This window comes from Channa argus, chromosome 18 (assembly GCF_033026475.1).
Source record: "Channa argus isolate prfri chromosome 18, Channa argus male v1.0, whole genome shotgun sequence".
NCBI classification, from domain to species: Eukaryota; Metazoa; Chordata; class Actinopteri; order Anabantiformes; family Channidae; genus Channa; species Channa argus.
In genome coordinates, this window is record NC_090214.1 from 3015945 (window position 1) to 3030548 (window position 14604).

Here is a 14604-nt window from a genome sequence, read left to right on the forward strand (position 1 = left end):
TGGGGAACTTTTTTAGGCAAGTACTTAAACTCTTATTCAAGCCCTGGGTTTTTGTGCCTCTGCCTCCTGTGAGAGTCGGGTTGTGATGGAATGGTTAGGCTAAACCGGTTGAGACTGCACTTAACCGCGTCTCCTCACGACTATAGTAAGAGCGGCGTGTTTGTACCTAGTTCATCCCACAGCTGCCTGTACTTGTCCGTCATGGTGGTTCCCTGTTGCCTCCACAGTGCCAGTCTTGGGTCGCCCATGAACTGTTCTGTGATCAGCGAAAGCATGCGAGCTCCATTGGAGTCCCTCATCTTCAGCATCTCTCTCACCTGCAGAGACAGGTGCATTGTGGGTAAAAGCTTCCACAGTAGAAACAGAAAAGAGATGGTGAAGCAAGTATAAGAAAAGCACACGAGGCAGCAGAGACAATAAATAACTAGATAATGATAAAAGAACAGGGTAAACAGCTCTACTTTTGTCTGGGCAGATGGTTTCAAAGGAGCAATGTGACAAAGAGCTTCCATCCTGACGGAAAGTTCTCTGGTAAAATGAGACAAAAATAAAACAGTTTGGCGTAACGACCAACATTCCGTATGAAGGAAGAACAACATCATATCCTGCAATCAAGCCCGAAGCAGCATGTTGTTTGCTGCAAAAGCAACCGGTGCACTTTAGAAAGTTGAAAAATGGCATCACAAAGAATTAAGTGAATATTGTGAAACCTTGAAGACACAAGCGATCATCATCATCATCGCCACCATAGAAACAACACTCGGAAGTTAAAACCGGTTTCAGTTACTGTTTTATTGTAGCAACCAAACCCATTTGCTAAGCCACAAGGTTGAAGTAGTGGGTTGTTTCTCACCCCACTAATTCCTGAACCTTCAAACAGCAACTACCCCAAGAACAGGACAGTTCTTAAAGGGTGGAACTATGCGCCTGGAAGTCAATTTAGAAGCTGTTTCAGCCACTGGAAATGCAGGTGGAGCAACCACAAAAGGTTCCTGGTCCCAAGAAAACATCCCTTTAACTCTATTAAAGGCAGCTTCTGTAGGTCCAGGATTGATGGACGCACTGAGCATCACTGAGCATCACTGACTGGTCAAATATGTATTTTACAAGACCGGCATTTTAAAAACCAGTGGCACATGTAAAAGCCAACAATCTATCAAACCTTTAAAAAAAAAAAAATCATCAACGTCAGCTAGCTACTCTGTTTTAGCCACATTATGAAAATAATTTCATAATAATAATTCTCTCAAGAACCATTTACTCCACAGACGGTTGCTGGACTTGCAGTAAAACAACCCTTCAGTAGTTCAGTGGCCTAAAGAAGTTCCACAAAAGGCAATGCCACTAATGAACAAACTGGAAAGTTGAGCAAAAATAAATAAAAGCTGAAATAAAAAATTCAAAGTATAGTTGGCTAACTGAACAGACGAAGGGAAAACTGAAATATGTTTGAGTTAAGGAGTTTGAATGCATTTAGCCGACACGGTGTTTAACTTCTCTGGGGGCCGTTACCTTGCTGAACAGTAAGTTGAGCTGCTTTCCCGAGCCGTGGTACCCGCCCTGGGAGAGAAAGAGCTTGACCTGTTCTTGAACTTGTTCCTCGTCGAGATGCCAGCAGTTCTCATCGTCCACGCTGGCCCCCGCCGTCGGATCTGGAGCTCCTGTGGCCGGACAATGGAAAACGGTCATCAGCTTAGTGTATCAAAATGAAATGAAGATTATCATTCATTTTAAAAACTCGGAAGTAGCTGAAAATGGACTTAAATAAAAAAATCTGTGTTGTTTTGGGGAGGAGCAGACAAACGTACCTGCAAAGAATTCACCTTTTGCATTAATGCCACTACTATTAATGCAATGCTGGCTAAGCTTTTAGAAACATGGATCAATATAAAGCCTCCACGAAGTACAATTCACATATTGAACACTGAACACGCATCACTGGTGGAGGATTAAATCCATAATAATAATAATGCTGGTTCAAAATTGTACCGAAATGCAAAGAAACAACCGATTGGCTACAAAGTAAACATCTTTCTTAAATATACATTACATAATATTATGGTCATTAAAATCACTGCAAACAACGGCATCAAAGTCACAGAATTATTTATGTTGTTGCAAGAAAACTGTATTGTAACACAGAGAACACAATAAACAAACAAGGTACTACATATTACCACAAAATGAAAACTCATACATATCCTGAAATAGTTTCATATTTACTATTTTAAGTATCTAATTCTCTCATAAAAACACAATGTTTTGCTCCAATATAAAAACACAGCAAAACCTTCCACAACTTCCACCAAAGGATCCACAGAATGTCCCCCAAGTATTGAAGGTCGCGTCTGTAACCAAACTACCGACATAATAACCAAGTAATGTCAACAATATTCAACAGATATTTCAATAATACGTTAATTGTTTCTGCTGTGTGAAACAAGAGATAAAAAAACAAAAACAAAGCAGGATAATGAGCAGCAGATTAATCCAACTCAGTCCATTCTCCTACTGAACAAAGACCTGCACTCACCATGAACCTGGTTGATCTCGGAGTTCTGTGACAGTATTTCGTCGGCCAGCTTCTGCGCTGTCGGCAGCACCTCGGTGTGATGCACTGTGATCAGGTACTGAACAAACTTCTGCAGCTGATCTCGGTTCATCTGGAAAAGAGTCTCTGAGATGGGCAGGCGCAGCTTCACCTGCTCGGGCTTTCGCACTCGGTACAGAGAGAGCGCCACCACATGGGCACAGTAGAAAATGTCCTTGTTGCCACAGCTGCACGTTACTGCTGTGATTTTGCAGCGGTCGAAGCTGACGCTGACGTTGCAGAGCAGCTCGGGCTCCGAGGACGTGGCAGGTTCTCGTACTGTGCCGCTGAGGTGAAACCCTACACAGAAAAAATTATTTACATTTTACTGTTTGTCATCTGAAGAAAACAGATGTTCGCTTTTGGACACATATGAACATCTTTGTGCAAATACTTCCAACTTTAAACTATACATTTCTCTGCAATGTGGTTCAACTTGTGGGTCATATTTGTTCATGCAAGTGCTGACAGCATGAAAAGAGAAGAGAAGGGGGCACAGAACAGACAAAAAGACAAGTGAAGCTGCAGGAAGCAGCACACAAAGACCTAAATATTCTCATTTCCTTTTCATTTCCCTTCCACAACACCTCCTGTGCTTATGTGACCCTGAAGAACTCACTGTGTCAGAACAGATGGGATCACTTCACCACGGGCAGAGAAACCTGCTACTGTACAATGAACCAAAGAAGCAAAAGCCTGTGTGTGTGTGTGTGTGTGTGTGTGTGTGTGTGTGTGTGTGTGTGTGTGTGTGTGTGTGTGTGTGTGTGTGTGTGTGTGTGTGTGTGTGTGTGTGTGTGTGGAAGCTAAACATACATGGAGAAACAGACTGTAAATGTGTTAATTCCACACTAAAGCTTTACAAATTGTCAGTATTATCAGGGAAACGTAAAAGTACTCAAAGTATTAAAAGATACCTGTAGGTTATTAAATGAATGCTCATGCATTATTCCAGCAGCACTTTACTTGCCGTTATGTTTTATGGTTGTTCACATTAACCTTTTTCAAAGAACAACAATTGTTTTCATTACTGATTTAGCTTCTCGTTGTTCAAACAATTTTCAGAAGTACTGCAAACTCCCTGTGGCCCCTTCACACTGCCGCTCATGTCCAAACCAGAGTCACGATATCAAAATCGGTTAATACTCATGTTTGTGAAGCTAGAATCATGAATTGTTTGACATTTTACATAGAAAGTAGTGGAGTAAAAAGATCAAACATCTGCTTCTAATATGCATTTAAGTAGCAGAAAAAGGCAGCGTGTTCTTTAGAAGAGTCCTTGGGCAAATGTACTTTCCACCCCTAGAAAGTAGCTGCATGAAAGAGAGAGAGGTTTAAATAGTCCATGAGACGTGAGTTGGCAGAAATGACTGTGCAGCTAATCTGTTATGACTAAACGTCTTCTGCAGTTACCAGAAGTGTCTCCGACTGGGTTAGAGTGTTACCAGTGATAACAACAAGCCTGATGAAGACGGTTTAGGGTTTTTCATCTGCCTACACTGGCAGCCGAGATGCTTGGACGGGTTCGGTTCCACTGTAGGCAGTTTGTCTTTACGCGGAAATGAAGCAGCTGCTGCTGCAGTGGTTGCGATTAAAGAGCCCAAATCCACTTGCTGTTCAACAAAGCCTACACACTGATAACAACCGAGTCATCTGCTTCACGGTTCACGCACTCTCTCGTGTGAAGAGTTTGTCTGGAGGATTTAAAAAAGGTTATAGACACAAAGACGCGGACTCAGGTCTAATCATTCACGATCAGCAACGCCATTTCTTCCTCGTGAACTTCTACTTTTTCACATTATAAACAGAAGCCGCGGTGTCGCTTGAAGAGGTCAGTGGCAGAGAAAACGGTTTCCACCACATAAATAGCTGGTAGTTGTGGACAGACAGTGGAACGTTTTGGGGAAAACCTTTTCGCTGGGATTCAAAGCATCTGCTAACAGTGTTTTGATAGTTCTGGCCCAGCGGTGACACCGGGGACTGAATCTCACGCATGCGTATGGTTAGTTTCTGATGCTAATGTCACACACTATTCAGTCATCAATTGATGGAAGTTTGAACCAAAAAGTAAAAAAAAAAAAAAAAAAACAAATAAAATTGTAGCATTTTCAAATTTGTTATATGTCATTTTGGAAGCTAAATGCTGGTGTCAAAGTCGAAATAGGACGAGTTAATGCCAGTTTGGCTGAAAAGAAAGTTAATAAAACACGTTTTATTGGATATCAATACAGAAATGATACCAACCTACCGGCAGTGCGAGTGCAAACAGGGAAAAAAGCTCTTGAAGGTGTGTGGTGGTACTTTCTGAACTATTACGTGACCTTGTGAACTTAAACAAACCAATCGCAGAAATGAAGGAAGATAATATTGTTGAAGGAGAAAACAAGTGCATGCTCCCGGCTGGTTATGTTGTTGTGTATTGGTCACTCTGCACCCCAAGAATCATGTCCCCATGAACACTATCACACTCAGATCAAAATGTTTGAGGGAAAAGAAAATGCTGAAGAACATTTTACTGATAGATTCAGTATCAATATTTGTACAGTTTTCCGTTGACCTAAATTAACAATATATGCTCATTATGTTAACAGGAAACATTTCGTAGTCGCAACTATGTTCCACACACGAAAAAAAAAAAAAGTGTTAATTTCTTTAAACACGCTTTGTCTTTCCAACTGAACTTTCCTGATCACCGTCTTGTTGGTACCTGCATAAGCGCGCGTCCAAATCTGCAAGTAACTTCAGCTTTAGCTGCCAACAAAGAGCTGGGATCTCTGCCACAGTGCTGACTTTTACCAACGCGCATGCAAACACACACCAGCATCGGGACATTAAGTTAAAAGATTGGATTTCCCATTTGCTCAAATTTTCTCACGCATGTGACAGACGCCACACAGTTGCCATGTGTCACCTTTGCTGGGCGGAGGAAGGCTGCAAACAGAGTAGGTGTTTATGTGTGATGGAGCTGTGTAACACCAAACTGAGCAGAAAAAAAAGAGGCGGAAGGAGACAATATATGAGAGTGAAACCTGTCTAGAAATAGCAGAAGCAGCACTTTGGTTCCTACTGCCGTTCTTCCTGTTGAGCAGACCCGGCACACAAACACACACACAGTGTATTGAAGTTCGCACAGCCACAAGTCCACATCCTGCCTTTAAGAATGCTCCGAGAAAAATGCAGGGCGCTCTGCGTAACGCAGCCCTGCCCCAGTCATGCCTGGCCCACAGCTGAACTACTGACGTAACAAAGAGAGAGAGAGAGAGAGAGAGAGAGTAGCTCGACGGGGAGGAGGAGGCTGGAAAAATCGGTATGCCCTCAGCTGAGTGTGAGGAGTGTGTGCTTGGCGGTGAGCCAAAGCCCTGAGCTCAGCACTCTGTAATCCACTTCCTCTGTGTGAGTGTGTGTGTGTGAGTGTGTGTCTGCTTCACAGCTTGCATAATACAGCTCTGTGAACTGCATAGCAACCAAACTTAACTCCTTCACTTCCACCGCAGCAGAAAACCATTTTTTTTTACAATCACAGTAGAATCCTCTGAGCTGCCAATTTATTAGGTACACCAAGCTAAAATGAATGCAGTCTGTCCTGCAAGAAATTCTTCTTCATAATGTTGACTGGTGCAGTGCTGACCCAACAGGTAACTGAGCATGTTACAATAACTTCTAATAATTTAAGTGATTAATTATACACAAAGTTGAATACAGATATATGGGCACAACGGGAAAATTATAATTTTGTTTCTTTTGTTTACTTCTGATTCCAATGTGTTTGTTCTCAACTAAACTCCACACAAAGCAAACTAACAGTCACGACAATCCTACGTTTACTTTACAGGTGTACAATGTCTAAACGGAAACATTTTATGACCGATATACAGGACAATGCAATTTAATACGCGGCACACCCATACAACCCAGCGGAGACAAACAGTGAAGATAATTCATTATTCTGTCACATATTTTACAATATTTCTTCTTAAATAATCTCAATTTGATTTACTGGTAGGAAACCGGGAGATGGACTCACGAGTTGAAAATTGACAGGTCCACTGTGAGGCGATGACTGTAAGCTGCAGACTATGAGCTGAGACATTCTTTATCAAATTCAAGGCAATATGCAACGGGTGCACCACATATTTACTGCTAACACACACATAGAACATGCTAATAAAACATACAAAATTAATGTGAACATCTTAGAACAGACCCAAGACGACAATGTGGCAAAAATAAATAAATAAATAAATAAAAAATCTGCAAATCATTTTCTTGATTGGTCATTTTGGCAAATAAAAAGTCTAAGTAATAAGATGTCTGTTCTAATTCCCCAGATTTACCAAAGTGACATTTTAAAATGATTATTTAAATCCTCAAAGCTATTGCTGAATGGATCAAGAAAATAACTGTAGCTTATCCACATTTATTCTTTTTTTGAGGAAACTACATTCATTTTGTTGTTTTTTTTTGACCTAAAGATATCGTGATAATACTCTTGCCCTGAAACCAAGGTTTAACACTTTACCAAATTAAGCCGACTTAAGCAGTCTCTGTAGGATTCAGTGTGTGCTGGATATCTCAGCTAGTACCCGGGAAGGGGGGGAGGGGGGTGCATGTTAGCCTGTGAAAGAGCAGTAGCTTAGCTCCCTACAGAGTTCAGCCCGAGGAGACCTTCATGCCAGAGGCTGTGTGCAACACTGCCCCACTGAAACGGAGGCTGCAGGGGGGCATTCTCAGCTATGTGACCAAAGCCTTTATTAAACAGCACTCTCAGCACACAAAAGACAGGCAGACCCTCCCCCAACATCACTATTTTATACACAAGCCTGCACACACCAGTCAGCCATTCAGTCTGCTCGGCCTCCAGAGCTGGTGGCCAGTCAGGCATAGTGGGAGCTTCTCAGCCAAGATGTACTTTGTGTTAGTGAGTGTGTGCACTTCTGATGACAATGGGGAAGCTAATCTCTTACCCATGGAGATGCAGGGGCACCTCTGGGGCTATAAGAAGGAGAAGTAAACAACCAGTCAATGGCCACAGACTGCTAATTACAAACTGCCCTTCAGGACTGGTTTCAGATCAGCTCCACATAACACAGATATCAGTGGTGTGGTTACTAATACTAACGGATTACTGTAGATCCAATGAACCCACAGAAAAATAAAACACATTTCTTGCCACTGATTAGATCATCTATTGCCATGGTAACTAATAGCATTTATGTAAAATAGGGTTTCTGCAATGTCCACCTCATTAGATGCAAGACATTTGAATACTATGAGAACCAGTGTGGCAAAAACCAACAAGCAGGGCACAGCCCAGGCCCAAGGGGGCCCCAGGACTTGTGCCTCTGAATAGAGTGACTGATTACATACTTTGTTTTAGGAGCTTAAAGACGGGATTTATAGGACTAGAAAAACGGGTAAAGCTAAACCCAAAGAGACACAAAGTAACTACACAGAAATGCAAAATTACCGGAAAACAACTCAAAATCACAATAAAAGACACAAAAGTGACAGAAAAATTCAAAGCTACAAAAAGGAGACTTAAAATTACCATAAAGAGATTTTAAAAAAGAACCGCAAAGTCACCAAACACAACCACAAATAAACCGAAATTTACCAACAGAACCACGTCAAATGACCATAAAAGAAACTAAAGCAAAAAGCTAAAATGACCACGCAGCACCTGCAGGTAAACCATATGCTAAAATTACCAAATATTAGACAAAACCCTTAATTAAATTTACCACACAGACAGATTTTGACTGCCAGAAAACATATTATAATGAACAAAGGTCACCACAAACATACAGAAATCAAACCCACACAGCACAAACACAATATAGCAACAATGCTGCTTCTTTGTAGTTTTTTCAGTGAACAGTCACATGGGTTCGAGGTAGAACGTTAAGAGGAAGGGTTATTGATGTGTGTGAGCTGGAGGACACACTTCCATGTGAACACAAAAGGAGGTCAATGAGGATTTGCGTTAACTGGGTCAATCTTTGTCCCTCTTAAGAAACCAGCAACAGCTTAGAGTGTAAACATACTAATCATGCTCTGTGTGAACTGTATGTGTAGGCTCAGCTTTAGCTCTACAGTGACTCCAGATGTAGCCAGCTATAATAATTTAGTCAGATAAATGCTTTATCTTTCAGTCCGATCCTCAACAAACTGCACCGAAATACTACAAAGACGAAGGAGTCATCTTTGTCTAAGTGAACAGAAATTCCTCAGCCGTGTCAGAAAATCGAGACGCCGCCTTGAGAAACTGCGAGCGGTCTCCTCACTCAGACAGGAAAATGACTCCTACCGCAGAAGTCACTGCTTTGCGGTGTCCATTACACCACCGTTCGGGGGTGTGACGAGGCCCGTCTGGTCGGTATCGAGCGGCGAGTGGGACGAGCCTTTAAACCGTGGAAGTGCACCAGTCGAAGCCGCACAGCAGCTTGTGTTAGAGCAGATAGCCGCAGCAGCACATTCATTGATTGCTCTCTGAGCAGCTCTCAGAGCACTCAAACATGCTAGATTACTTAAAAACATATTACTACTTGTACATTATGTAATATGAGAATTATTAAGGCGGTTGGCACGAGGCAGTTGCTTTTTACAAAGTGAAGGTAAAACTACACAACATCCATTACTATTATGACCGATGAGCGAAAAGCTAGTTATTCATGACTTTGCTGATTACTATGTTCGTACGTCTGAAAACTGGTTCAAAGTGATTAATATCAATGTTAAAGATTGAGAGAAGTTGTTATCACCAGTGCTTCATTTTTGTTTACGTGCGCCATGTTGTGAGCCAAACAGAACAGAAGGTGTACAGCTAACCCACTGCCCTGTCCTCCCAACATTTAATACAGAGAAAAGATTTCTAGTGACGTAAACAATCCCAGTGGAGACGGTGTGAGAGCTGAAGCTATAATGATAATCTAGGCCTTCAACCAATGAGCATTTTGTTTTGTCTTTTCATAGTTAGTTGACAAATTGTTTGGCTCAAAAGCAGTGAAACTTTTATTATTTTATATTGAAAACGTGTTGTGCTGTTTGACTTAGTCCAGAACCAAAACATATTCCGTTTACTATCGAAAATGATACAGAAATGCACCAACATGTCACATTTGAGAGCCTGACATGTTCACACCGATAACCCGATTTTCAATGAAATATGTAAAAAAAAAAAACTGTAGTGTACATTCTGTATTAAGAGCAGAGACCAAAGCATCAGAACACTTCCTGCTGCTCACGGAGCTGCTCCGGTTACTCTTAGTAGTTCAGCCTTGGCTTTAATGGAGTGAAACAGATACTGAACATACATGTGACAACACTGTGTACACACAATGATTACAGTCACCAGGACAGACAGTACACACACACACACACACACACACACAGGTCCAGCCTCGTTGATCGTTCACATAAAAGTGCAGATCTGTGTCCATCAGAGTGCTGAGCTGGAGCAGGAACATTGCACATAATTCCAAACCATCGTGGAAAACGCTGCTTACAGATTTACTATTATATAGAGTTGCTGATAAATAAAGATCTAGACACCTCTAGCGTATCTTGGCATTTGTATGTATTTATTTTTTAATTTTGGACAATTTTAACTTGTGCCTCGTAGATAAACATTGGTGGATTCAGATGTTATTAGCTTTTCCAACGATACGTTATGTCTTTAAACTACTCTCATCGCTTTATGTAAAGAGATGTTTAAAGCCCAGAATAAGTTAAATTCTTGAAAGTTTCGAAAAAAAATTAATGTATTTTAAATATATCCATAAACACTAGTACAAGAGTATAAGGGAAAAGTACTGCCAAAGAAAAAAAAAGTATAGTTTGGTTTAGTAGAACTCTTCTTGTTTCCTTTCCTGTCAATCGTCTCATGACCCCTCAGATTTATCTTATGACCGTTGGGTCCTGATCCCTAGATTGGGAACAACTATTTTAAACTAACTATATAAAACTTGCTCCAATTTTTATTAGCATTAACAAAGACAGATATGTTGACTTTATCAGTCATAGGGGACATTTTACTGCAGCATGTGTACTCGCTTTGTAATTTCATGCACATTTTGCTGATAAGACATTATTTGAATGAAGAGCTTACTTACTTAATTACATTGTATTTCTGCTCACGCGATGCATTGTCCAATTTGATTTACAATGTTTATGAACGTAACTAGTAAGTCAAAAGAACTACAGTTTACGTGAAACTTCGTGATGAAGCTCGTTCATGGAGGATTATAGACGACGTCTTCACATTTTTACTTCACTGTGTCTTTGCTAAGACGAGCAATGTACATCAGGTTCGACAACAAGCTCCTAAGAGGAGTGAAGATGATTTCCTCCTCCCTGTCTTTTCCTTCTGTTTAAAAGCATTTGTGTGAGTGCTGTGTGTTCCTGATGTGCACAGTGAAAGTCATTTGTTTAGCCTCTGAGGACCATCAGCACAGCAGCCAGTGCCTCTTCTCTCCAAATGCATTTGTTCCCACTCCGGAGATACAGCACACAGAGTCTCCGCAGAGCAGCTGCTGCTGCTAATGAGCTTAGGAATCCCACACAGACAGGAATAAAAATCAAATGAAAGCTTTTAGTCATTGGTTACATGTTGATCTGATTGCAGTATATTAAATTTTGTTTTCTAGGACATGAGTGGTGTTAGCTACTCACTGAATCATGTGCATCAAAGCATTAGGGATGACAGCTTTTGACATTTCTTGCTTAGAATAGGATAAAAATGATCATGTTTTCAGATTAAATACAAAGCTGAAAACAGGGGAAAGTTAGTTTAGTTTAACACGAAGAAGAAAATTATGTAAACAAAAAAAAAAAAATTCAACCTTCTAGCTTAAGTTCACTATTTAAAAATAAAATAATTGGTCTGCACATATATAGTGTTTTTCTACCTATTGGCACTAAAAGTGCTTAATACTGCTTCTTATTCACCCATTCACACTCACAATCACACACATACACACACACACACCCCGATGGGGCCAACGCTCACTGGGAGCAACTAAGTTGGGGTTCGGTGTCTTGCTCAAGGACACTTCGACATGTGACCGGAGGAACCGGGGATCGAACCAACAACTGCAGGATTGGTTGTTGGTAATAATAATCTAGATTTGTATGGATCAAACGGAGTATTTTTTCATTTGGAATTCAAATGGAAAGTGGAAAATAAAATAGGAAAATGGCTTCAGTCATATGAAGGACATCTTAGCTCAGCATAAACAATGACAGTGTGTCCAAACGCAACAAAATCCACCAATGAGTGTCTAAGGTCCCTGTTTAACAATAAAGTGCATAGTCCATATAAAAACTGAAGAATGATAGTTTGGGAGATGAGCAGGACTCTTGTAGTCGTCATGTGATTTTACCAGACAGATCTGAGGGTATAGAGGCCATTTTCACTTTTTAAATCAAAAATGGAAAATAAATTATAATAATCAAGCTACAGCCACCAGAAATACATTATGGTGGAAAGAGCTAGTCTACCTTTGTCTAGTTTGCGCATTGCACTAATTCTCGACTAGCCCGTTCCCCTGTTCCCCAGTTTCATGCTAAGCTGTCCTACTATAAACAGGCATCAGAGGAGGGATATCTCCAGTCTTATCTCACTGAACAAACACAAATGTTTCCCAACATGTTCAACTGGTGCATTCTGAGCCCTCAAAATTATACACACATCACAGCATCGGCTAAAATAGTGACCAAAATAAGCAGAAAGAAGATACGAGCTGAACTGAAGCATCAGCTCCATTTGGGAAAAGGCACCAGTGAAGGAGGCCAAGAGAAGGCCGATGGGAGAAACTCGCTCTGTGGGAACAAATGCGTTGGGGGGGAAAAACGAGTCTGAGTGGATGAAGTCAACTTGGAGTAACCTGAATGTTTCTTCGGCTCCTGTGGGAGTGTGCTGGTGGAACTCCAGCTGTTTTATGCATTTTGTTTTCCCCTTGAACGTCCCCACTTCCCTCCACCGTCTCCACAGATTGCAGTGTGTGCTGTGCCACAGGCTCATCAAAACACTATAATGATACACTAACTACGACTGATGGAGATGCTTCATCCACCACCAATGTTTTACTTTGGTTAAAGTATCAAATACACATTCAAATAAAAGCCCTGCATTCAAGTATTTTGCAGAATGTCTGACTAATATACTGTGTATATTACTGTAATATAATTGTGAAACATTACTTTGATGTTGCACCTGGTATAGGTGAAGCTAATGTAATTTTAAATATGGCTGCATAACAATTCACTTTTTAACACAAGGGGATTCAAAGATACTAACGGCTTTCTGTATATATTACTTACATTATTAAATAACTGGTTAAATATGATCTTATTTTAAAATCATTTTCATTAAAATAAGTTTCAGAAAAAAACAAAAGGAGTTTTCAATTTTCTACAAACGGCATGATACAAGCATGGGGGGAGAAGTTTTGACTGCATTTGATTAGCAGCCCCCATATGTCTCCCCGGGACACTCTGCTACATACTTTAGAGGAGATGAGGCATTTATGACATATTTCAGACTCGGAAAAGGTTTTTGTCACATGCGACATCTTAATGAATACAGTCACAACAATGTTAGAATGAGAAACAGGGAGACCCTCATAGGACCAGTACATAACCAGGCAGCCAAACAAGGTCGTCTACATTTGGTAGCCCAAGCGCTTGTGCCATGATGCTTAACCCAACCCCAATCTTTGAATTTGGTTTTCAAATGCTACACACGTTAGCATACAGCATGTGACTCGTGATGTCAGAGCATCAAGGAGCACACACACAATGAGTCCCTGGTAAATGTCATGACAATGAAGCTCACTCAAAAAATACAAGATGGATTGATTCTCTCTATCAAACTTAAAGTCTCTGCTATGAAACAAATAGTCTGAATGACGCAAGTAAACAATAAAGAGTTGTATTTTGTATGCACTGTCTACAGCTTACTGTACATATACAAGGCTGATGTTAAATATGCACAACACTGCTGTAAGGCTGTAAAACATGTAGGTGGTGTCAAGTTATATACATACGGTGTTGTGACATTTCATGCAAATTAACTGCTGCAGAATAACAGATGGAAAAGCCGGCGGGGTATCTAAAAAGTCCAGCACGCCATTGTGCATCTGTCCAAACAGACAGACACTCACACCTGCTGTAGACCGCTGCAGTTCAAGCCAACCCGAGCTGTTCTTCATGAGCACTTGTGTCACCTTTGACCTCTGAACTACCCGCAGCTTCTTCCTTGAGGTCATAAACAGCCTGACAACACTGAAGTGTGGTGTGTGTGTGTGTGTGTGTGTGTGTGTGTGTGTGTGTGTGTGTGTGTGTGTGTGTGTGTGTGTGTGTTTTATATGGGAGCGTGTGGTGGAACTGGTACAGAAGCAGCCTGTGGAGAAGAAAGTTCTAACCGGAGCCAGAGCACTGTCAAATTTAGTGAATGCACTCTTACATTTACAATGTCTTCATAAGTTGTAGAGACACTTGCAGACTAGTGACTCAAATAAGATCAAGCAAAGCCACATACAGCATCTGCTTGGTAAAACTGACAGCTAGCATTGGGCTAACCCTTTCCTGTAAGTATATTTTCATACCTCACAATTCACACTGTGTTTGCATACATACAGTGAGACTAGAGAAGTCATAAAGTGAGAACCAAATGAGTGTGATGACTCACAGCATGTCACTGAATCATTTAGAGCCAGGTCTTGTTAATGCTCAAACTTATTTATCTCTACTAAGCTACAGCAGCTTCACGTAAGCACTGGTTATTTTCAAAATGATCCTGTATTTGGTAGCAATTTTCATGACTTTATTAGTGTGGTTCCATTTTTGGAGAGGTCTCTGCGTGGGGTTTTAGCATTCCAATTTGCCTGCACAAGCCATTTGCTTCAGAGAAGATGCCCAGCAACTGGTGATGTCTATCAAAACCTGCAAGCAGTCTTTACATGCAGTGCTGTAAATTCCATTAGATAAAATCAAAAGGTTTCCAAATACGCTTTAAT

General features: G+C 40.8%; 1 protein-coding gene across 3 annotated transcripts in view; it reads right to left on the reverse strand.

Annotated features, from left to right (window-relative positions):
• zswim6 (zinc finger, SWIM-type containing 6) overlaps nt 1-14604 on the reverse strand; it is a 40207-nt gene that overhangs the window by 11487 nt on the left and 14116 nt on the right. Inside the window, exons 1-4 of one of the 3 annotated variants that reach the window (XM_067484197.1) lie at nt 5617-5768; nt 2534-2890; nt 1513-1661; nt 167-317 (exon numbers count right to left, since the gene is read on the reverse strand). In XM_067484197.1, coding sequence (XP_067340298.1) covers nt 167-317; nt 1513-1661; nt 2534-2663 — 430 coding nt within the window. In that variant the 5' untranslated portion in view covers nt 2664-2890; nt 5617-5768. Of the gene's footprint in view, nt 1-166; nt 318-1512; nt 1662-2533; nt 2891-5616; nt 5769-14604 lie in introns of those variants that run through there. The other 2 variants (XM_067484195.1, XM_067484196.1) reach the window with 2 other exon arrangements.